The sequence below is a fragment of the Homarus americanus genome, unplaced genomic scaffold (genome assembly GCF_018991925.1).
Source record: "Homarus americanus isolate GMGI-L3 unplaced genomic scaffold, GMGI_Hamer_2.0 scaffold6317, whole genome shotgun sequence".
NCBI lineage: Eukaryota > Metazoa > Arthropoda > Malacostraca > Decapoda > Nephropidae > Homarus > Homarus americanus.
Genome location: NW_024730668.1, coordinates 20,420,979 through 20,447,416, shown reverse-complemented (window position 1 = coordinate 20,447,416; position 26,438 = coordinate 20,420,979). Strand labels below are relative to the sequence as shown.

Here is a 26,438-nt window from a genome sequence, read left to right as displayed (position 1 = left end):
TCCCCAGGGATATGGAATATTCAATAAGATTACTAAAGACAGCCCCCAAAATTTTGAAGTGAGAGTGGAGGACCATGGTCACCAACAGTACCTTGATTGCTCTCACCTCTTGGAGACATCCGAATTATAATCTTCACAGTCGAAGAACTAACTTCATTATAAAAGTAGATTTTATCTGAAATAATATTTTAAATACTGTAGATGATTTAAAGCAAATACAAAAGGATTCCACAATACCATGCAAAGTAAACTATTTAAAATGTGAAGCATATCTTTAAATAAAAACAATTAACATGAAATAAGCAAATGTTACCCAGAACCCCTTTCCAAGTACTGTGCAGTAATAGAGAAAGGAACAGTTCACCAGCATAACATTTACCATAGTTCTTACTACTCCAAGACCACCCCGCAGTCAGAAATAATCACATCTTTAATGTTCTTCTGGTTGATAGCTCTCTGTATTACATCAAGCCCAAATTCCACTTGACCAAAAGCAGCTTCCTCAATAACACCCTTGGCCTCTCTGGTGTAGATCCGAAAGATGGAACTAACATTTTTCTTTTCATATCGCCCTGCAACCAAACCAGCTGTGATAGGGACAGCTCGACCTAATATACCTGCTTTATCAATATCACTGTTATTTGAGACTGATGCACCTCCACTACCATCTCCTTGTTCATAATCACCACCCCATATGTGTTCACCTGGGTGACCCTTCCACCAAATACGATGGAAGGGAGTTTTCTGGAAAGAAACTCCTTTCTCGCCAGTACACAAGTCTAGAAACTGGCGCCCTCTGACTGTATCACCAGTCAAGCGTATGTAAACTTGACCTTGACAAGCACCATCCCAAGACAGGTCGAAGAAAGTCAGAGATGCAGCACCATCCAGGTAGGACTTGAAGCACTCCAACTGTCAATATAAGTGAAACCCGCATGAATGACATGTGCTTATTTAACATAATTTCTATACAGGTAATATAAAAACAAAGGAAGAATATAAGAAAAGAAATAATTCTAGCAACAAAGCATAAATTTGACTAAATTACAAAGTCAATTTATCAATAAAAATACAGGTCGTTCTCATATATTCTGGGGGTTTGCATTTGGAGTAAGGCCAATACCAGTGAAACTAATAGACAAAAATATGTTCCCCACCTTTGGTGGGACACATTCAAAAATAAGTCATATCCTCCACTACTGAACACACATTCCTCTGGGGCGATTCTCCTGTTCTTGTACAATAGTTCTACAACACATAACATAACATAACATAAGAACATAAGAAAGTGGGATACTGCAGGAGGCCGACTGGCCCATACAGGGCAGATCCCTTTCACACCCATCCCAGCACTTCCATAGTACCTTAGTCCGTGACGATGATAAAAAACGATGTCATATTGAGTTGTCGGGACATTAACCGAATTATTGGTAACTAAAGAGTAGCGACGTTATAACGAAACAACATTATCGGGGGCAACGTTAAATGAGGACTTACTGTAATAATAATAATAAATTAATAAAAATAATATACCGGGTTTATATTTTTTTTAAATATTAAAAATATAATATAATAATAATAAAGGAAATGGTATACAGGGCATGTATGCTGTTGTCAAAGTAAGAGAAACAAGAGTGACCTGCAATTGTGTAAATGAGGCAGAAAGTCAGAACAGCAACCTGGGACTTGGTCAAAATTTTTGTGATGCTATATGGCAACAGGGTCTACCATTATACAATGCATTCTGCTTCCAATATGTTCCCAGGCGGTAGTAACTCCCTGTTTGGTAGGGGGGGGGAGGAGGGGTGAGAAAAAAGTTACAAGTTCCAGAGTTCGTTTTATCGGATTCTGCTAAATCGAGAGTACAGGAGGTCCCCGACTTACGAACGCCCGCCGAAACGAACGGGGTTAAACCTCAAATTTACAGAATTTTATTTAACTAATGACTTATTTTTACTTTCATAAACTGCATTTTGTCACTCTATTTCTAATTTTGTCTTAAATTAAGTTATTTTAGATGTATATACAGACTTAGGCAATGACATAGTGGGATTTTAAACATTCCTGGTGTATTCTAGTGCTCGAGATGTTTTTGAAAATCTAATGATGCATTGCACAGGTAAAGATGAAAAACACGACACAGTTATGTGTGAGAATTTTAACCTGGCATAAAAAATTTGGATAGTAATAAGTAAACCATATTACTGCATATCTGCTTCTTGTGAAACTTACATAAATGAGAACAACATGTAAAATAAGATAGTCCTTCACAGTAAATCATTTAGACATCCATCAATAAGTTGAGAGTTACTTCACTTTTATTCATGGCTGTCATTAATTATAAAAAAAATTTAAGGAGCTTCATTTAAAATCATAAGTTTATATAAATTATTGTCTAAAGTTTTTATATTTCACAAACCCCATCTGAGGATTACAGGCAATTTTAAGCTTAGTGTGTGTATTCACACACACACACACTTTAAATTTCTCCGAGTTAAAAGTGAAGAAACCTTAATATTGATCAGTTCTTTAAATTTCAACATATTACCGGCAACTGGCGAGCTTCCTTGAGTGTTAAGGTGCCAGTGAGACAGTGTAGAAAAATTCGGCCACCATTGACTGTCAGGTGTGAAAATTTCTTGCCAGATGATTTTTCTTGACATGCCACCAATTGCTTCACTTGGCCATTATCTGTTGTGGATGTCCTAAGGGTCTGAAGTGTAATGCTTAAGAGATCCTGAGGAAATACAAAAAGTTTAGTGTTACTGTATCTTGTTAATATTATCCATTTATCTATTTAACCGTTACTGCCGATTAAATTCAGTATGAGCTATGGTTTCACTAGCGAGAGATCGACAAGATTGGCGACAGGCCCTGGCATGTTTTGGTAGGAAGCTACATACTCCAGTCAGACCAGTATAAATTACAGTTGATCAGCTAAAAAAACAAAACAAACTTAACCCCTGTGGTTGCTTCATGAACCAGTGAGGTTCTGGATTCAATGGATCAGAACCTTGAGGTTGGTTCACTCCCATACCAATTCCCAAACAAACAAACAAAGGTGAAGTTTAAAACCCCATACATTACTGAAAATACAGTGTGTCTTTTTTTCCTGCTATATTCCACCTATTTGAACCTCCTCAAAGTAACTCTTCACCATTCTTATTTTATTAAGCAAGTCACCCTGCTGCTCCACAAACCCCCCAAATTAGACATGTGAATCAGAAACAGCAGTGAACAGAATACATCAGTGTCTACTGCTTTGGGTTCACGAGTCAAACGCCTGGAGTTTCAGTCACCCTCTTCTATTGACGGGGGTCGTCGTGTTTACAACCAGTTTAAAAAAATTTGAGTCAATAAGGACACTGCACTACAGTACTTGACAGGGAGGTGGGGCGGTAAAGCGAACTACCAAATTTGCCGGTATAAAAGACGCACCACCGCATCCTTATTTTACAAGGATTTTTAAGGAAAAAATTTCAGTACACTTCATATACAGTATTTGTGGAACAATTTTTATTTTTTTTTAGTGGAAAACATATTTTGTAAATGTAAATACAGTACAGTATACTACCAATATTATTAAACCGCATCATACACGCCTTAACCGCGTTTGGAAGAATTAATTTTCAAATTTCCCGCCACCGCCGTGCGTGCGGGAATTGGTGGGCGAAGGGTGGAAGTGACAGTCAATAGAGACCACACTCAGTGTCTCACTGCCCATTGTTAGATGTGGATCTAAGCCAGTCGCCTTCATCTTGTAGTGAACTATTGCGTATTGGATGACGATTTTATAGGTTATGAGTAACATAAGATTATTGCATATTGCATGATATGACTTGATAAATCTCTCTATGGCATGTTCTTTGATAACATTCCCTCTAGTACATTTAGTATTAAATAAAACATGTTGAACAAATGTGTAAGATGTATGATCCTTTAACTCAATAAATCTATCTAACTAAACCAGGGGTCTGCAACCCCGTTTTCTGGAAAGGGGTATGTATGCGGCCGGCTGGGTGACATCTAAATTTTTGGCTATTTGGTTGGTAAGATTGTTATTCCTAATATTTTGGGTTAAGATAAAAGGCAGGGAAATTAAAGAAATAATAAAAAACCGAGTTCCAGATTTTGATTGACCAATACCGGGTATGTTCGAAAATTTATATTTTATTGGCTTAAATTTCTGTGGTAGAGGTCCTATGTAGATTAATCTTTTAATTTTTGCATATTTTTCATTAATCTGATAAATATGTGGCTAGATACAGCTAGATATTCTAATTTTTTTTTACAGAATATTTAACGAGGCTAGTGACTAGTGCCATTACAGTACGTATTTCAATGCTGAAAATGAATGTTATGTTTAGTCATAAATATCGGTATTGTTCATAACAATTTCCTGACAATAAAATATAGTCCTGCATTTCTGATTTTACATTCACTTCTATGGAATGCAGTGTTGACTTATGTTGGTTTAGTACACCTGTGGCCAATCACTGATTACTTGCACCATTAAGTGGCCGACTAATGTATAAAAGTTGCGAACCCCCGATCTAACCAAAAAATGAGTACATTTTCAGAATTAAAAAGTACTATATACTATGCAGTACTATAATCCCAAGATTCGACCTAAGTTTGACCACCTTACATTGTGTGCGCTGCTGTCACCTTCACGACTACATGGAGGGTGAGTCAGCTGTTCAGTTCACATCCACACACACTTTAATGTGATATAGTAGATTGCTTTATAAAGGTTGGTTAGGCAAATAAACATTAGTCATGCGCATATCATTTTTATCATCAATTAAGTTTTAAATTTTTAATCGCACTACAGTAGACTCACAATTTACGTGGATTTTTTCTTATGCAGTTTTAACTATACGCGGGTCATCCAGGGGGTTAGGTTACAATTTCCTATTTCAAGCTCAAAACTTTAAAAAAGGGTCGCAAGCCGGCCAAACGCACCACCCCGCCACCTCTGTCTGTCTCAGTTGCCGCACGTGTATCGTCGGAGTAACAGCTGCCTCTCGTGTGTATCAATTTAGTGCGCTTAAGCCTCTCTCATTCTCGTTCATAATGCCCTAACACAAGCCAACCTCTGCCTCTGGTCCTCCAGCAAAGAAACAACGCTCTGTGATGACACTGGAAGAAAAAGTGGCCGTGTTAGACTGAATAAAAGGCGGCATGTTGATAGCTGCTGTAGCACGGACGTTGAGGTGGAACGAATCAAGCGTGAAATCCATCAAGATTCGGGAGAGGGAAATTCGTGAAACCGTGTCTATAAGTGCATCATTTACTGCTAAGGTGACTAGCCAGGTTAGTGACATACCTTTAGTGAAGGTGGAGAAGGCATTAAACATCTGGGTGGAGGATATGAACCAGAAACGTGTTCCCGTCAACGGCAATGTGCTGTATGCACTTGTAACAGATGTTGATATTACATTACAGTAGTGATTTATGAGTTCTCGTGTATATGTACGTATATATAGTGATTTAAAGGCGATTTAGGGGATTTTTAAGAGTGTGTCTGACTTTGCACGGAGTCCCAGAAACGTAACTTCTGCGTAAGTTGCGAGTCTATTGTATTTTATTGAGTTGTTTGGTAGATACGTATAAATAAGAGAAAAAATGGCACACAGATCACACGATGATGACGGTATCCAGACATGACATTAACACCACCACTCCACACCCCTGACAGAAAGACTATTTATAGAGTTGTATACCTGCAAGGTAATATAGTTAGTCACTAAAGAAACAATAATAGAATGACAGTGGTGGTAATTCAAAACCCCTACAACATTCGCATATACGTATACTGTTATGTTGGAAGCTCGTTATATAATTTATTTTCCCCTGGGTGTTAAGCAACATAATAAAAGCTTGTGGTATGGTTTATGAATGCTGGGCAAGGAGGTACAACGAGATGATATGAGTTTACCTCTGTCATTAAGCTAATATATGGTTGGTGCGTTACTTTACGTTGTGATAATTCTGCTTGCTTTTCAGTATTTTATATCATTCCCTGTGGTAGCAGAGCTTGTGTACTGATAAAGGACAAGCAGACCTAAAAACACAAATCTATCCCAACAATATTTAGTATTACTGTACTTGCACCGTATTGGCGCATTGGGTGCAGGGTCACTTTTTGTGTCCTATATTTCAGTAAATACATTAATTCCAATATCATAAGTTAATTTTACCGCTACGCCTCCCTGTCGAGCGCTGCAGTGTGGTGTGCTTCACGATTTAATTTAAAAAAAATCTTGATTGTAAATCAGACGTTTCTCTAAAACTCTTGGTTGTAAATCCGTCGACCCTTGCCAACAAAAGCGGGGGATTAAAACTCCAGGCACAAATCTCGGGATTCGTGGAGCAGCAGGAGAGGCAACCGGACTTTTGACCGTGACTGCATATTTGATGCAGTCATTACAGGAGAAATTTATTCTATTCTATTTGTTAATTCTTTTCTATTTTTAGTGAAGCTTGTTGAAGACTACTAACCACTTGTGTATAGTACTGTGCAGGGTCCCCACTCTGGTAAATAAAATTGTCTGGTATCAGCCAAATAAAATATGAAGTGGCATCCCCATAGCAAAGGGGTTAAGGGAACAGTACTGCATTAGGGTAATATTTGATGTTGGTTGTGTCTGAATTAGTAACATGGACATTGTTCCATAAAGATACAGTATATACTTTATCACTTAGGACAAAAAGGGTTTTGTACTGTACAGTATATTATTTCCAAGCTCCTAAATGCCAACCAGGACCTGCTCCTTTGCTGGATATTTTTATGAATGAATATTCTTGAACCCTGGTAACAAATTCCAAGGTCCAATCACTAAACACTGTTACATCATATACTGTAATCAGTTGTTCATAAAATGAGCCAAACTAACCTAGTTAACATAACCTTCCTTACCCAAAATATAAATTATCTTTAAATGCATTAAAAAATATATTTTCTATGCAAGGAACTGATGAACCGTCATGGAAACATCCCTGTGAATCAAACAAAAATGGTCTTGATCACATGTGTAGGAAGTACAAGTACTGTATAGGGAAATGTTTGCTCCATACCATGACCTTTGTCTTGACGAGAGTTTATTGCTGTGGCATGGTAGACTAGGCTTCCGGCAGTACATACCGCCAAAACAGCATAGGTATACAGTAAAATTGCCAGTTGATTTTATTGAACAGAGTGAGGACCCCCATATACAAGTGGTTAAGAAGAATATCCCCAAAAAAGAAAAATTAATTGGATGTGGAATTTTTGTTATACCTGTATATTAGTTTGGAGAAACATTACTTCATCCACTACACCACTTGATGGCTTGTTAGCCACTTGGGAAATTGGTCAAGCCTTACATTGTTGGCAAACTCATGCATAAGCACATGGCTTCCTTGTAGTACACTCATCATTTCCATACATACAAAGACTCCCAACAAATTTAACAACTAAATTATATTATGATTTACCATAGATAAGATGAACCAACAAAACCTACCTATCCTAGGATGGAAATACAGCACAGTACTGTATATTATTACTATTTTAGGTTAGGTTATGTTCAGTTTGGTTAGCTCGGTTCATATGCAAAGAAAAATTGATGACAGACTGGGAATCATTCTAATGCTTAACATTCAGGGTCAGTCAGTTGGTCACCAGGATGTGTTTGTCAACAGATGGAGCGCAAATATGGTATCATCAATAAGACGATATGCAAGGAGCATCATTATTTACAAGAAAACTAGAGAAAAAGTGACATGAAAAGTGCAATACCATACGAGTCTACTCGATTTGGTTTATTCTTGAAGCATAAAATAATTTATTTTTTAGATTTTTTTCTTAGCTAGCTGGTTAACCTGGACTCCTGTCCTATATTCCCAAATAATTTTTAATGATGCAGCTGATTTAAGAAACACTTTTTGAAATAGTGACTTGTATCAAATGTGTCAGACTTCAGACTCTAAACAAGAGCAAGGTTTACAATTAGGCTTAATACATAACCCACCAGTTTCACTTTACAAAACAAAATACTGTACTTTTGTGTAGAGACATACAGGAACACATTCAGACCAACATAAAGCTTTTTTGGGGAGTAATTTAGATAAATAAAATGTATACAGTACAGTACTGTATAATAATTTGCAGAAAGGATAACATTACGTGTCTGCCCCTTATATGTACAGTACAATAGGTTCTCAAGTTTTGTGAGTTTTTAATTTGACTTTTTTATTTGAACACAAAAAAAACTACACAATTTCAAATTTTGACGGTGGAAACTCGAATTTCGATGGGTTTGAGCGGCCCACCAACATTCAGACGTGCACAATCGTGTAAACAGCGTCATTTCTCTTGTGTACAAAAGATTCATTATTGTTTATTACTGAATGTCTTTTTGATTGAATTAATGTTTACCGGTATGTGTGCAAAATGAACAATACAATTCATTAATAATACATACGTAGAATATTAAAACACACGAAGAGACGAGACGGCATTGTTTTCGCTAATGTTTACAAAACCAGTGACTGATTGGTTCGACATATAAAACTGAAGAAAATAAGACCCTGGTTGTAGCTGTAGTAAAATTAATGTAAAAAAAATAATATGGTTGTTTTAAGTAACGTTATTTAATGTTAATAAATGGAACAATAAAAGTAGCTAACCATTAATGGTAAAGAAAATAAAAGAGATCGCGTATGTAAGTACGTACATGTGAAAATATATCATTATTACTCTACATAAGAATATGGAAGCAACACTTATTTACTGTTCATATATATTTTAATGGTGGTAAAGTTGAATGCATAAGGACAGCCAATATTGTTGAGTGTGTTTTTACTCAGATGACGAAGTTGCCAAGTCATCAGGTTCAACTCTAGCTGAAGCTGTAGAACATAGAAACTTTTTGTGTTGTTTTTAGTTTTTATTTAACTTTATCTGTGTTATTTTTGTTGGTTTATTAGGATGTTGCTTTATTACAGGTAGTAATTCGCCAAAAAGTAGGGTAAATAAGACAAAATTTAGCCAAACATCAAATGTACAAGACTCAAATTAATTTTCTCCATAGGAAGTTGTATTTAAATTTGGACGATTTGAATTTCGCGAGGTTTATCCAGTCTAAATAGGTGTCCAAATATGAGAGCCTACTGTACTGTATTTGGAGTGCATACAGTGACAAAATTCTGGGACAAGGTGAAGTGTACCTTTGCATAAAATGTTACAATGACTGGCAATTTCCACTGTTCCTCATTCTATTCAACAGTCCAGTAAAATGACATACCTACTGTAACTTGCCTACCTACTGTATCCTAAGTATAGTAAAAAAAATATTCTCATCTACACTGTTTCAACTTACCTTGGCTGCACCTTTTACTGCACCAGTACTGATGGTTCTAGACAGAGTGCTCGACATCCACCGTTGAGCTACATCACACTCATTGTCAAGACCTTGTAAACCTGCTATTGCATTCGGAAGGTTGGTTAATGATGAGAGTTTTAATTCAACATCTTTAAGATGCTTTTCATTCTGTGTACCCTCCTGTAAAGCCTTCTTTGTACTGTCATACTCTTTCTCGAAACACTGAAAAGCAGCACGCATAGACAAAAGGAGCACATTTAAGTGATCACTGTATATTTGGAGATCCTTCACAGACTTGCTGAGGAAATCACAAGTTGAATGTGCCTTTTTTACACTGTTCTGTTTCATTTCTGCAAGTGCAATTTTTATTGGCCTCAGAACACAGCCTTTTTTATTATGATCAACTTTCTGACAACTTTCACATACCCACTGTTGACATGTTGTGCAGTGTGCAATTATGCGTATTCCATATTCTACACACCTACCATCATGGGGTAACTCACTTGATGATGAGGCTAGATTTTCTCTTCTAGAATCAACTTGGTCACTTTGTGCTGTCTTAATAGATTTTCCTCTCTGTTTTGGTGGTTTACAAAGCTGTTCTCCCCTTATTGGATCCTCCTTAGTGATATAAGACTGATTTACAGGTTGATCACTTTCACCAACTGTGACAGTAGGCTTACAAATTCCTTCTTTCATTAATCCAAAAAGAGTTTGGTTAATTGGAAGATTGTTTGGAGCAGTCACTCTCCAAGTACGTTTATTACAAGTATAGCAGTAAACTGTTCCCATATGATACATGTAAGCTATACATTCTGTGCAGAAAGTATGGTGGCAGTACAGAACTCTTGGGTGCTTGAAATCAAGATCGTATTTCTCATTACAGCAACCACATGTAAGCAATCTGCAATAAAATATGCAACACAGTTTTAAGAATGTAAGATTGACAGTGTATGTGTGCATATGGGAAAGAATGGGACTATGAGCTGGGCTTTGCTTTAAGGGCAGGTGGGGTGGGGGGATTGATGGTCCCAATCTAAGGATATTAAAACAAATAAAAATAAAAAGGGCCAATTTAAAAAAAAAAAAAAAATTACACTCAATAACACTTTACTCTATCTTATTATATAAAATCTGAACCTCAATATCTCCTTATTTATCAAAACACAATAATCTTACAGTGTGTGTTACTTCCCGTGGATATCCTTAACTTGTAAAATTGTAACTGCTTATCAATCTTTACATCATAAATTTCGAATGACCATCACTAAGGTTAACCCTAATACTGTACTTTCAACATCAGAATACTTATGGTCAATGTCTTACTTGGTGATGCTTGAATTATAACCATCTGTCCTGGGATGCAAACCCAGACTTAACCCCATAAAGTCACAGACGAAGATTAACTCATGATCCACTTACATTTGGCCATCACAACTTAGCCCCAAAAGTTTTCTTTAGAAACAACATTACAGTACATCATTTATTGAAGAACATAATGGTGTGTCATCATTAAACTAGTGATAGTGATGGATGGATTTTATGAACTACTGTACCTGGTAAATACATGCCTGGGGATGATGGTTTTGACAGAAATAAATACTTGTATAAATAGACCACCAAGGATATTGAAACTTAACTTCATTTCAATACATATTGTAAGCAGCAATGAACACTTGCATACAAAGAAATTATGGCTAGAAAACCAAATAAAGGTGCCAGACCATTTATCCAGCTTCCAAGAAACTGGACTTTCCTGAAAACTTGCAGGTTTGCTTGCTACTTTGTTTTACTTTTGATAGCACCAGGGTGGCCTCAGTTTGGAACAGCTGATGTCTTTGTGTACTTGCCTCTCTCTACTTTATGTGGTTATTTATCCCAGTTTATAATAATTATCATTCCATCTACTTCCAAATGTACAGTTATAACGGATGTCCCTCACTAAACTTGAAAAACCAATATTATACAACAACATTAAATGCTGCAGTACTTATTAACCTTGTAATGCATACTGGGTACAGGACATATTCCCTAACTTAACCCTGCCATAACCTACTTACTTGCTCCTTTGATCACATCTAAATGCAACATTTACTGTACTTTTGACACTACTGTACTATATTTGGTTCAGGACTGTAAACATGCAAAGATTTCCAAAATTATTCGGTTTTGTCATTCTGCAACCAACAAGCAGTTTAACTGTACGCTCATATGCATATTTGGTCAAAGGATCTTATAAAACTAAATACTGTACCATTAAGTTAATTTTAAAAACACCAAGAAATTCATCAAGAAATTCATAATTCTAAAAATGCATCACCATTTTCAATGAACATCCCCATTAATCTAGAGATTATATCAGATAATTATTCTCTCAGTATGCAGTTCTAATTGAATAATGCAATGTGATATTGTAAATTCCTGAATAGCAGTAAGCCAATTTAACCCCTAGGCCCCAGGTGACTTTCCAAAACGTCCGACCAGCGCACCCCAGGTGACATTCTAGAACGTCTGCCTATTCCCGCCACTTTTTTGTTTTAGTTTTTAATTATTTTTGGAAAAGTTTATTTTTTCTCGATTTATCCATGTGGGTGTGTGTGTGTGTGTGGGGTTACTGCCAGCAGCACCCTAACCTGGGCTAAAGGTTAAAAGTTGATGTCCATCTCAAGCATCAAATTCATTTCACAATTCACACTTTTTTATTTCCAGTAATTTTACCACAATTTTATGATCAAAAGTAGGTATATGCCTAAAAGAATGCATCTAATGGTGTAACTGTAATTAAATAATATAATATTTACCTTGACTGAGAGAATCCTTGTGAATTTTGGTTACGATGATGATGCTGCTGCTGATGATGCTGCTGCTGCTGGTAGTATTCACTTTTACCTCTTCCTCTTCGAGGCCGACGACCATATGAGCCACGGCCATATTCTGGAGGAGGACTGTAGTAAGCATTGGTACAGTCCTTATGGTGGGGTTGGTGATGATTTGGACTATCAGGATAAGCTTGATCACATTGCTGCAGATAACCTTGTTGGTTTTCATGATGCTTGTAATTTTGTTGACTAAAATGCATTTCACCTTGGTTCACACTCTCACAATTGTCATGTTTGCTACTCTGTTGGTGATGATCTCTCTGGGTATTTTGTACAACACCCTGGTATTCTCTTAGCACCTTTTCTTGCAACTCGTCTCCCTTACCTACTGGATGACCTATTTGCTCAGGAATATTTTCAGTTAAGTTTGAACTATAGTCCTGCTGTGATACCTGTTTCTGATTAATATGGTGCTGGTATTTGTTTGGGTTATAAATACACCTCTGGTGTTGAGCTTTCCCATTAGAATTTATCTTGCCATTTTCAGAGTGAGGAAGAAAACTGCTACTATGCTGTTCAGCACCTTGCATACTGGTCTGTTGCCAATTAATTTCTTCGTCTTCACCTCGCTGCTCACTTGACATAGAGGACGGCAAATACATGTAATTAAATTGGTTATCATTCCAATGCCCAATACTTTCCCTACCATCATCTTGATGGTCACCACTTTTCTGGACTTGTTGAATACTGTTGACTTGTTTATTGAACTGATGGCCACCTTGATTCTGCTGTTGAATATCTATAGAAGTGCTTTTAGCTTCACTATTTTTGTGGTCAGTAAACTGATTGTGGTCTGGCATGTGATCCACACCTACCAGTTCCTTAGGTTGATGCTGTTGCTTGTTCTCTTGCTCTGCATTGAAGTGTTCATCCTGTTTATTATCATGCTTATGAGGAGCCTTCTTATGTGCATATTTGTCACTCTGTTTACTATCAATTTCTACAATAGGTTTACCATTACACTTGTCCTCTTGTTTGCCTTCAACGATCTTAGCAAACTGGGAATGGCAGTGTTGTTGCAGTGTACCTTGCAACATTGAGTCTTTATTAGTATCAGTCTCATTCTGCATGACCTTTATTTCAACTTGGTTAGGGTCTTCCTCAAGAGCAACATGTTGGGTTCTGACTTGACCAAACCCTTGGCCTTGCCTGGGTTCAACACCTTGGCCTTGCTTGGGTTCAATACCTTGGCCTTGCCTGGGTTCAACACCTTGGCCTTGCTTGGGTATGACCTCTTGGACTTGCTTGGTGTCAGTGTCTTTAACTTCCTTAGCACTAACCCCAGTATCCTGTTTGACATTTAACTCATTTTCCTCAAAAGTGTGTCTTTTATCTTCCTTAACATCAGGCTCTTCATTTTTCTTAACATCAGGCTCTTCATTTTCCTTAACGTCAGGCTCTTCAATTTCCTTAACGTCAGGCTCTTCAATTTCCTTGACGTCAGGCTCTTCATTTTCCTTGACATCAGGCTCTTCATTTTCTTTTACATCAGGCTCTTCATTTTCCTTAACATCAGGCTCTTCATTTTCTTTTACATCAGGCTCTTCATTTTCCTTAACATCAGGCTCTTCATTTTCTTTTACATCAGGCTCTTCCTTTTCCTTAACAGCAGGCTTTTCATTTTCCTTAACAGCAGGCTTTTCATTTTCCTTAACATCAGGCTCTTCATTTTTCTTAACATCAGACTCTTCATTTTCCTTAACATCAGGCTCTTCATTTTCCTTTACATCAGGCTCTTCATTTTCCTTTACATCAGGCTCTTCATTTTCCTTAACATCAGGCTCTTCATTTTCCTTAACATCAGGCTCTTCAATTTCCTTTACATCAGGCTCTTCAATTTCCTCTACATCAGGCTCTTCATTTTCCTTTACATCAGGCTCTTCATTTTCCTTAACATCAGGCTCCTCAATTTCCTTTACATCAGGCTCTTCAATTTCCTTTACATCTGGCTCTTCATTTTCCTTAACGTCAGGCTCTTCATTTTCCTTAACATCAGGCTCTTCAATTTCCTTTTCATCAGGCTCTTCATTTTCCTTAACATCAGGCTCTTCATTTTCCTTTACATCTGGCTCTTCCTTTTCCTTGACATCAGGCTCTTCCTTTTCCTTGACATCAGGCTCTTCCTTTTCCTTAACATCAGGCTCTTCCTTTTCCTTAACATCAGGCTCTTCCTTTTCCTTGACATCAGGCTCTTCCTTTTCCTTAACAGCAGGCTCTTCCTTTTCCATAACAGCAGGCTCTTCATTTTCCTTTACATCCGGCTCTTCTTTTTCCTTGACATCAGACTCTTCCTTTTCCTTTACATCAGGCTCTTCATTTTCCTTTACATCAGGCTCTTCATTTTCCTTAACATCAGGCTTTTCATTTTCCTTAACATCAGGCTCTTCATTTTCCTTAACAGCAGGCTTTTCATTTTCCTTAACAGCAGGCTCTTCATTTTCCTTTACATCAGGGCTCTTTTCATTTTCCTTAACAGCAGGGACTCTTCATTTTCCTTGACATCAGGCTCTTCATTTTCCTTGACATCAGGCTCTTCATTTTCCTTGACATCAGGCTCTTCATTTTCCTTAACATCAGGCTCTTCATTTTCCTTAACATCAGGCTCTTCATTTTCCTTAACATCAGGCTCTTCCTTTTCCTTAACAGCAGGCTCTTCATTTTCCTTGACATCAGGCTCTTCATTTTCTTTTACATCAGGCTCTTCATTTTCCTTAACATCAGGCTCTTCCTTTTCCTTAACAGCAGGCTTTTCATTTTCCTTAACATCAGGCTCTTCCTTTTCCTTAACAGCAGGCTCTTCAACATCAGGCTTTCATTTTCCTTTACATCAGGCTCTTCATTTTCCTTAACAGCAGGCTCTTCATTTTCCTTGACATCAGGCTCTTCATTTTCTTTTACATCAGGCTCTTCATTTTCCTTTACATCAGGCTCTTCCTTTTCCTTAACAGCAGGCTCTTCATTTTCCTTGACATCAGGCTCTTCATTTTCTTTTACATCAGGCTCTTCATTTTCCTTTACATCAGGCTCTTCATTTTCCTTAACAGCAGGCTCTTCATTTTCCTTGACATCAGGCTCTTCATTTTCTTTTACATCAGGCTCTTCATTTTCCTTTACATCAGGCTCTTCCTTTTCCTTAACAGCAGGCTCTTCATTTTCCTTGACATCAGGCTCTTCATTTTCTTTTACATCAGGCTCTTCATTTTCCTTTACATCAGGCTCTTCATTTTCCTTAACAGCAGGCTCTTCATTTTCCTTAACAGCAGGCTCTTCATTTTCCTTGACATCAGGCTCTTCATTTTCCTTGACATCAGGCTCTTCATTTTCCTTAACATCAGGCTCTTCCTTTTCCTTAACAGCAGGCTTTTCATTTTCCTTAACATCAGGCTCTTCCTTTTCCTTAACATCAGGCTCTTCATTTTCCTTAACAGCAGGCTCTTCATTTTCTGTAACATCAGGCTCTTCATTTTCTGTAACATCAGGCTCTTCATTTTCTGTAACATCAGGCTCTTCATTTTCTGTAACATCAGGCTCTTCATTTTCTGTAACATCAGGCTCTTCATTTTCTGTAACATCAGGCTCTTCATTTCCCACGGTATTAGCCTCTGTATTTTCAAGCAGTTCATTTTCAGCAAGATCTACCCATTTGCTTTCTTTAGTGTCACTTTTATAATCTGCCTCTGCATCAGTGTGTTTGGTTGTTTTATCATTATTCCTCGTGTTCTTGGTACCAAACTGTTGATTAATTGTCGTCGTTGTGAACTGTTCATCCTGCTTGGTATAAACTTTTTTGTTTGCTTCAGCATTAATCGCTTCATTTTTCTGGGCATTAAACTCTTCATTTTCCTGGACAATAAGCTGTTCAGTTTCCTGGACAATAAGCTGTTCATTTTCCTGGACAATAGGTTGTCCAGTTTCCCGGACAATAAGCTGTCCAGTTTCCTTGGCATTTAACTGTTCATTTTCCTGGACAATAAGCTGTACAGTTTCCTCGACATTAAGCTCTTCATTTTCCCGGACTATAAGCTGTCCAGTTTCCGGAACAATAAGCTGTCCAGTTTCCTTTGCATTAAGCTCTTCATTTTCCTGGACAATAAGCTGTCCAGTTTCCTTGGCATCAAGCTTGTCATTTTCATTGACATTAAGCTGTTCATTGTCATTGACATTAAGCTGTTCATTTTCATTGACATAAAGCTGTCCATTTTCCTGGGCATTAAGCTGTTCATTTTCCTCAGCATTAAGCTGCTCTTTTTCCTGAGCACCAAGATTTTCATTTTCCTCAGCATTAAGCTGCTCTTTATCCTTAGCACCAAGATGTTCATTTTCTTCAGCATTAAGCTGTTCACTTTTCTGGGCATTATGCTGTTCACTTTTCTGGGCATTAAGCTGTTCACTTTTCTGGGCATTTAGCTGTTCATTTTCCTTGGCATAAAACCATTCAATTTCATTTTGGATATTTCCTCGAGTCTTGTAGACAGGTTCCACACAAAGGCACTTATTAGGTGTACCATCTTGTAGACTTGGTGATTGGTGTTCAAGTTCACGCTTATTAGACACACAAGGGCCTTTATTTGCAGATGCCTGTTGTTCATGACCTTTATCATCCTGACAAGGCTGTTGCTCAGTAAAAGTAACTTCTGATGAGGGAACTTTACTTGCAGAATTTTCTTCAAGACTGGAGCTTTTACTATGGCTGTGTTTTTTTTTGCCCTGTTGTTGTCTATCCAATTGTTTTAGATGCTGTTTAAGTTGTGGTAAGGTATCTGGACTAGGAGAACCTCTCACACATTCAGTATTAAATACATCATACTGGTGTTGATTGTTGCCTTTCTGAGGACTTGTGGCTTGGCTAAAAGTATCTTCACCTTGATGAGGTTTATCTTTTTCTGGAGTTTCATAACTACTTGCACCAGACTGTTTATCATTCACCAGTTTTTTCTTAGGCTGTCTAACTTGTTGGTCATGAGTTTTGCTTTTATTTTGATTTTTGCCACCTCTACCCCTAACTCTCTTTCTTTCACCCACCATTATAAACTGATTAGCTGTCAATGACCAAAATTTTCAATACAATAATCAATTTTCAGAACACTGTTGTCTGTGAAACTTATTCAATGTTGATTCAGTTTCTGTGCAACAGTCTCTCTTTTTGATCATTTGTAATACGTAGCACTGCAAGACGAGTCACACTTCAGTAGTCCCTGTAAAACAAATACATGTATGAACAAAAATGAGTCATATAAACACACTAATGTTACCTTATATACATTCTTGCATATACAGTATAGTACAGTAAAAACTTCAGAATCAGGACTCAATAAATTAAACAGTAAGGACTTATATATGGTACAGTACTATGGCATAATACTGTTAAAGGCAGTCCCCGATCTATAATGATTCTGTTTACAAAAAAATTGTTCCATGTCCTGATTTACATACATAAAATACAAAGTTATGATTATTTTTTCTTCCATTTTTTGCAGCATTGGTAGATGCTGAGGAGCTGAAACAGGTATCTCATTATAAAGTCAATTAAACAAAACTTTACTTTATCCTCTTTGCCACTTGGATGACAGATCAGTTATGTCCCTGATACACACTGTTGGCAAGTACAGTACAGTAGTAATATCTCCCTTAGTTGGAATCCCTCAAACCTGGAACTCTCAGATAGTCAGAATTGAATTTTTCTTGGAAAATCGTTCCGAAATCTGTAATTTTCCAGAAAATTCTGGGGATGGGAGAGTTTTTTCAGGGTTTGAGAGATTATGTAATGGGCAATTTCTGGAACTTCTGAGAATATTTTTCCATTACCCGGAAAATTCCGGGAACAAGGAATTTTTTTCTGGCTTTGAGAGATGAAATAATACATCATTCTGGAACCTCCGAGAAAATTTTTGTTACCCAGAAAATTCCAGGGATGAGGGATTTTTTCCGGCATCGAGAGAGTAGTCTCGTTACCCAGAAATCTCTCATTCCCGAAAGTGCTCTGCACCAATTATTCCAACAAACGGAGATATCACTGAGCATGTACTGGCTCCGGTACTGTACTGTAATGTATTAAAGAGTACTTAACTAAACTAAAAATAAAGTACATGTACAGTGATTTATGTCTCATGTCTCACAGGATCACTACATGAAGCAGCAGCAAGACATGGACTCAAGATATTTTGACTGAGAACATTGAGGTTTCTAGAATTCCAGAGTCTGATCTTGAAGCTCACACTTGGTGCCATCACAACACTCTCTAGTACTAGATTGTTCCAAGAGTTTACAATTCTCACTCAGTAAAAGTATGCCCTCACAATTTTCTGGACCAGTGGCTTCTTCAACCTTGTGCTGTGTGACTCCTTGTGTGGCTGGCCCCACTTTAACACTTGCAATGATTGATTTTTCCAAGTGGGTAGAGCTTTGAGGATGAGGGAAAATGTGAGGTTATATATAAAAAATAAATAAATAAATAAAATAAAATAAAATAAAATCCTAACTTATATTGTAACCTGTGTTTACATTTGGAAGTTGATACAACAATATTGATGGAGTTTAAGTTCTCTAAACATATTACATTGAAATCTCTTTCACATGAGCTTCACATGATCTACTATAACAAAAAACATTACATAGAAGTATTGTATTAAGTCACATTATGCCTCAATCGCGAAGTAAACAGCGAAAACGTGTGAAAATAAAGGCCATACTCATTTAAATCAACATAAAAAACATAAGATAACCTACTTCCGTTATCAAATTCACATTATGGCCTAAAATGAATCTTGCAACAAATCCCTTATTTTTACCAAACATATTTCCTGCACTATCATAACCCTGACCAGATAGCTTTGACAGGTCTAAGACACAATCAAGAAGTTTTGCAAAAATTCTGTTGGCTAATGTAACGTCAACTTCGTCACATTCAATGAATTCAATAAAAAAATTCCAGAAAATACACATTACAGTACCTCATAATAAAACCTTAGTACGGCATATTAATTATTGTTCATCCTAAATGATACTTAGAAGTTTAAATTACTGTATATGAACAATAAAATATGGCAATACTGTACTATCAAGCCCCCGTATACAGACCCGTGTTTCTGGGCCACAAGGGCAAATTTGCATGTGTCTGGGGAAGGGGGTAAACGTGCCCCTCAGCCCCCACCCTGCTGACTAAGACCTGACAGTGCTAATGACTGTGCTACTATAGTACTGTATGCAGTCTACCGAGCTAGAGTTGGTCTACAGGGATATTTACACTGTAGCGTCAGGTCAGGTATTATCGTGTTCGGTTAGGCTAAGTTATGTTAGGTTAATGGACGCCATAGTGCATATATCCCAGCAGACCACATACTAAAGCATCACTGACCTGACAGTGAGGTCATCATCTATCCCATCCTTTAAGACAACTACTACTGTAGAGAGGTAAGCGCCATGTAAACAATGTTATCTTTGGTCACACCCCACAAAATACAATGGACTTTGGAACCAATGCAGCAGCTGAGAATGGAGGAAGACCAATGTAAACTATTAAGACCAGAGACGTTACCGAGGACTAATTCTGGCTTGAAAGTCATGTACACTAATACGGACACATTTCTTGATACATCAACCCAATATAGTAGGTAGAATTGTAGAACTGTTGTACAAGACAGGGATGTGATTGGGTCTTTGAAGGAAAAAATAAAAATTGAGCGGATGGGGCACATATCCAGGAAATTTTTACGATACTTATATTTAACTTAATTTCTCACATTGTTACTCATTTTGTGAGCGCCTAATAGTTAGAATATATAGCACCCAAAATCAAATATGTATGTTTATTGCAACAATATTTTTCATGCATATAGTCTTACAAATATTAGCTGTTACTAAATGTGAATTAGTTTAAGATTTTTAATTGTGCACCATTATTGAGAGAAGATAAACTGAAGAGGTAAGCTTTTTTTTGTTTTGCACTGTATTGTGTGAGAATTCAAAATTTGATACATACCAGCAACTGGAGTTTCAATAGCATATGTAGTACTAAAATGAGAAAAATAAGCTGTTCCATGATATATACTGTATACAAATATATTTAGTTTTATTTCCCGTGTAATATTCACTCATTTGGTTTTGTTTTAATCTTAGTTTTAATTGCATCGGCTAGTTTCTTCAGGGAGAGTAAATGCTTCTGTTTTTGTTGCTGGAAGGCCTCTCTGCTCTTCCTTGATTTTTGAGCCATTTCCTCACACTGGTTTTTTTTTGGTTCTGTTTCTCTAACAAAAATTTCCCCTCATTTTCTTCCTGCTACAACCTCTTCTGCTTTAACATGCTTCTATACCCACTGCTGGAGAGTTTTATGTTCCTACACATCATAGGGTCCCCCTCCTGGGGAGACTCACACACATACCCTACAGCCCTGACCTCCTGGCAGATACACACACACATGCCCTGACCTCCTGGGGGACACACATACACATGTCCTGACCTCTTGGGGAACACACACACATGCCCTACAGCCCTGACCTCCTGGCAGATACACACACACATGCCCTGACCTCCTGGGGGACACACATACACATGCCCTGACCTCTTGGGGAACACACACACATGCCCTACAGCCCTGACCTCCTGGCAGATACACACACACATGCCCTGACCTCCCGGAGGACACACACATACCCTACAGCCTTGACCTCCTGGGGGACACACATACGCCCTACTGAGTTGCCTATACAACTATGAAATATGTCATGGGTTATAAAATAAATTGTGATTATCAGAAAGTATAAAATGATATAAAATCTAAGTTACATTGAAATATGCTTAGCTCCTTGGTTGGATCAAGTGGATATGGTGGAGGGGCATATTATAATGCTTCTAATAGTGACGCTGTATGTCCTCATTGATATTTGGTCAATGAAATACTAAAGAATCGAAGAATGGAATGCAAAACAAGCAATAATCAGCCAATGAGAAATAGAGTACATGACGTAATGCATGAACAGGTAGAGTGCGGCTCATCGTCCTCGCACGGCAGACCCATCAACCCTAGAGGGTCAATTATTTCTATTCATTGTAAAATATTTCTCTCGTCATGGTCATTACCCCCCCCCCCCAAAAAAAAATTTCTCAACGGATCTACGCGATTCATGTGGGTCGCCTAAATCGATGGGTAAAAGATGGAAACTGCGAAATAAACGTTGAAATCACATCCCCTACAAGAACATGCGAGTTCAATATCGATGGATATGACACTCATTTACGATTCTTTCTCAAGCAACTTGCAAGAGAGGAGTGGTTATCTATGCTAGGAAAGACCTTAAAGGCAGCCAGGTGAGGGTACAGGGGGAGAGACTTATTTGAAGATACCACATTTCCAGAAAACTGTGAGGGCAAACTTTCTTCAGAATGAGAATTGTGAACTCTTGGAACAATCTGCCTTAGAGCATTGCGATGGCACCGAATGTGAGCTCATTCAAACCAGACTTGATCAACACTTGAGCAGGTTCCGATATATTCAGAAGCCAGTGCATGCCCAGTGTCTGCCAACAGTGAATATCAAAGTTGTGACTGACTGCCTAAGCAGCTAACGAAACGATCAGTGGTTAAGATGATGAAAGTTAAAAGTAAAGCAAAGCTTGCTGTTAAATTGCTGTCCATTTCTCACAACAGACAAAATCTTGCTGCTTGCTGGGCCATCAGGCCAGCAGCCAGCAAACGGCTGACATGGTGGGAAGAAAGTGCCCAGTGTGCCGACGCTTTTATTCATTGTTGGATGTACAGTATATACAGATCCCCAAACTGTAGCTTATTAAACCAAAGGAAGATAAGAGCCTTAATTGACAATCAATGACAATTACGACGGGATGAGGGAGGAGACGAGGGGGATTCGCTGGCTTGACTCACTAAGATAGAAAAACGCAGACTCTACGTTGAATAACATAGCCAGTAAAGTGAACCAATTGATCAATAAATATATACCCAAGAACAAACCCAGTGCCTCAGGGCATACAAGGAGACCGCAACAAAATACTCAGAAATTCAAGGCGTTGATTAGGACAAATGATGAGCAGAACAGGGGGATGCATGCCAGATCCGGGAACTGAGCAAAGTCAGTGTAGAAGGGGTATAACAGTTCCAGAGGTGGATAGTGAGCAAGGTCAACCTCCACCAAGGCCATTGTGAGACTGGTCAATGCAATTACCCAAGGCTGCTTCCTTTGAAAAACATCAAATGTGAGTGGTAGAGAAAAATTTGCGTGAAGATATCGATACCTAATTGGTCACGACTGGAGGATGTCAGTCAACATCGCGCTTGCGAGATGCGCCAATAACATCTCCTCACAGACGAAGACTGAATACTACTTAAAATCAATTAAATTCAATTGTGTCGCTATTATTCATTTCCACCTGGTATATATGGGATTCAAAATGCTCAAAATAGTGAGATGTAAATGTTTCAGTAGTTTATAACTTTTGGGGGCATATTTCCGGAGGTAAAATAATACTGTACCATATTTTCAGCTAATATTTACGACTAACTAGCTGATGCATCATTTGTTTTCATTTTCTTACTACAGGTACTCCAACTTACAACGGGGTTAGGGACAGACATCCAGGTCGTAAGTCGAAGTGGTCGTAAGTCGGAAATGCTTAAATAACACAAAGAAAATCGAAAATTTGGGTCTCTTTTTCTTCTCAGCACCACAAAACACTCACTTTTAAGCTTGCCAGCCATTTTAAAGTGAATTACAGATGAAAATTTTGTCTGTGTACTGACTTTGGGACTCAAAAATACATTTGACCACATTTTGGTAAGACTGAGGCAGGTCGTAGGTGCGGGTGGACGTAAGTCGAGTCGGTTGTAACTCTGTATATTTTAATCAGAGAATTCTAATATAATAATAAATTCTTTGGAAAATGATTCATTTGGTAGATAATTAGGTGCAGAGGCTCACATTAGTGGCACTACTTTGTCTTGAACATAAACACATAAGAAAATAAGGCGTCTGCAATAGGCCGGTTGGCCTGTGCATGGCAGCTCCTGTCGAGAGTTACTACCACTCTCTATCATCCATGAATCTATCTAGCCTCCTTTTGAAACTTTCCAGAGTTCCAGCAATTACTACAAAGTTGCTAAGCTTGTTCCACTCGTCCACCACCCTATTTGTGAACCAGTTTCTTCCTATCTCCCTCCTGAACCTAAACTTATACAACTTAAATCCGTTGCTCCGAGTCCTATCCTGCTCGGATATTATAAGAACTTTATCTATATCCCCTTTATTGATTCCTTTCACCCACTTAAATACTTCTATCATATCTCCCCGCACTCTTCGTCTTTCTAGGGAATGCAAGTTACCTTTCTTTAACCTATCCTGATATGGAAGGTTTTAAGTCCCGGAATCATTTTCGTCATTCTTCGCTGCACCGACTCTAGTGAATTTATATCCATTCTATAATAAGGGCACCAGAACTGAACCGCATAATTGAGGTGCGGCCTGACTAGCGCATGATATAGTTGCAATAAGACCTCTGCACTCTTATTACTTACACTTCCAGATATAAAACCCAATACTGTACTCCGTTTGCCTTATTTCGAACATTAACGCACTGTTTTCTAGGCCGTAGGTCCGGGCTTACAAGTACCCCTAGGTCTCTTTCACAAGTCGACTTCTCTAGGTTGATGTTGTTAAGGCTGTATACATTGTCAGTACTGTATTTATTGTTCTTCCAAAATTAAGTATGCTGCACTTGCTGGTGTTGAATTTCATTTGCCATTTTTCAGACCACCCCTGCAGTTTATTTAGATCCTCCTGTAATGCATTTGCATCCTGCCCTGAATTAATCTGCCGCCTTATTTTGGTGTCATCCGCAAACTTGCTTATGTCACTGCTGATCCCAGTATCTAGATCATTTATGTAGATTATGAACAAGAGTGGGCCTAGTACTGACCCCTGGGGAACCCCACTGGTTACACGGCCCCACTCAGATTTGACACCGTCTACGCTGACCCTCTGCATTCTATCGGTGAGCCATGATTTTATCCAATTTAAAACTTTCCCCTCGATACCATGAGCCTTAATTTTTCTCAGAGGTACTCTGTCAAATGCTTTGCTAAAGTCTAAGTAAATAACATCGTAATTTTCGTCATTATCTACTTCCTCGAAGGCTTTCCTAAAAAACGTCAGCAGATTTGTTAGACAAGATTTTCCCTTTGGAAACCCATGTTGCGAGTCGTAGATTAATTTGCTTTTCTCTAGATGCGATCGGATGCTATCTGCTATAATTGATTCAAGAAATTTCCCCACTACTGACGTCAAACTGATCGGCCGGTAATTTGACGATGATGCTCTGTCTCCCTTTTTGAATATGGGTACTACATTTGCCTGTTTCCACAAGTCTGGCACAACTCTGGTGTCTAATGATTTTGTAAATAAATTTACAAGGTACAGAGATGCAGTGATAAATCGCTAAGGCAGGGCCCGGTCTACGGTTACGCTTACACAGCTCAGTGTACATTTATTGGCTGCTCTCACTTCCACAAAAAAAATTTAAATAATTACACCAGATCATAGTAAATTATTTCTGTTTAATATACTGGGGGGTCATGAGGGTGGAGCCTCACGGCTAGGAAGTTAGGTTAGGTAGGTTTCTTTGGTTAGGTTGGTGAGGGCTTATCACAATGCTTCAGCCATTAGTTTTCTTATCAACTAAGGTGAGGTATGTATACGGTAATTTAGAAATAACCACTTTTTAACGGATTTGCCTAAATTACAAGTGTCTATTATAAAATATAGAGAAATTGAGGCGTTTTTAATCGTCGGCAGCTGGTCGGTCATCAATAATTACAGGCAAAGAGGATAAAAGTATTAATTATTCCAGAGGTGTATAAACGGAAGTCAGGGCTAAACAAAGGGGACATTATAAAGGTACTCAAACTATCCAACCAGGAGCGAACTCGTAACAATGGTTTTAAATTAGACAAATTTAGATTTAGGCACGAAATAGGTAAAAATTGGTTTGGAAATAGAGTAGTGGATGAATGGAACAAGTTACCAAATATCATCATTAACTCAAATACGCTGGATAGCTTCAAACATAGGTTGGATGGATGTATGAGCAATAGGGGTTGGGTGTGAATGGGACTGCCCAGTATGGGAGTTTCTTCCATCTTATGTTCTTATGTAATATCTGAGAACAGCATTACTACCAAAAGTTATTCAATTTCGTATTTCCGTTCTACAAATGTTCGTATCATTATATAGGAAGTTAGGTAGGGTTGGGTAGTTTTTTGTTGTTGTTGGTTAGGTCATGTTCTATTAGGTTCTAGTAAATGTTGCCTCTTCAAATACTTATGATATGAACACAGAAAAAAATAGACCAAATGGAACAACTTCATCAGGTAGTAGTGGTTCTCAGTACTTTAATTCCTACCTCTAAACATGTATTTATAATATACGACTTATCTAACCAGAGTCTTTCCCACTATAAAGACATTCCTAGTCTCTATTGTTATCATTAATTTTAAGAACAACAGTAACTCACAGTGAATTTCTTTTGATTGGCAGTGACGAATATAGGAGTTACTCAGGATCACCTCGACCTACGTAGCTGTAACACTGTACGTGGAGCAGTAAATATGCCGTACTATTCATGTACACTCTTGGAAGGTCGTCCCAACTGATCACGATCACCACACGTACAGACGGGCTGTACTGTAGACTCCCACTACCAACACTACTGCCTCTTGTTTATTTATTTAATAATGTAAGTAAATATGAAGCTGTCACTTATTAGAATATAATGTATATATTTCCTTTTCACTAAAAACTCGGGAAATCAAAATTATACGAAAGGAATACATTGTTTGAGCAAATTGTATAAATAAATCGAAAGAGCATTTTTGATGGCTTGCAAGCACTACTCACTACGGCAGCCAATAATAATTCTACATTTCTCAGGGATTCGTCTCCTCGTGCAACGGGACCAATCAGAATTCAGTTTAAGAGAGCAAGAATGTTTCCCCAACCTTAGCTTTTGTTCACAACCTTTCGCTCTTTTGACAAGGAGTAAAGTTGTACCACATTATATACCGTCCGTACGCAGTTTATACCCCAAAGAAAAGTTTTAACACTGCATTTAAATTTTTATAAGGTTGCTTTTATGTAATAATGATAAACTAAAAAAATTAACTGTAGTTAAATTTCATATATAAAGTTCCT

General features: G+C 37.9%; 2 protein-coding genes across 2 annotated transcripts; both read right to left on the bottom strand.

The window, feature by feature from the left end:
• Nucleotides 1–251: 251 nt before the first annotated feature.
• Nucleotides 252–15,044, bottom strand: LOC121867122 (the record flags this gene model as incomplete). The annotated part of the gene is made up of 5 exons (XM_042366877.1): nucleotides 252–912; nucleotides 2,549–2,737; nucleotides 9,366–10,272; nucleotides 12,170–14,688; nucleotides 14,742–15,044. Coding segments are annotated over 5 exons (4,440 nt in total), but the record flags the coding sequence as incomplete, so codon positions are not given.
• A 2-nt stretch (nucleotides 15,045–15,046) lies between these two features.
• Nucleotides 15,047–25,983, bottom strand: LOC121867293 (probable serine/threonine-protein kinase kinX; the record flags this gene model as incomplete). The annotated part of the gene is made up of 2 exons (XM_042367188.1): nucleotides 25,762–25,983; nucleotides 15,047–17,442 (listed from the first exon to the last, which is right to left on the bottom strand). A coding segment is annotated over exon 2 (2,226 nt), but the record flags the coding sequence as incomplete, so codon positions are not given.
• Between the last annotated feature and the right edge of the window lie 455 nt (nucleotides 25,984–26,438).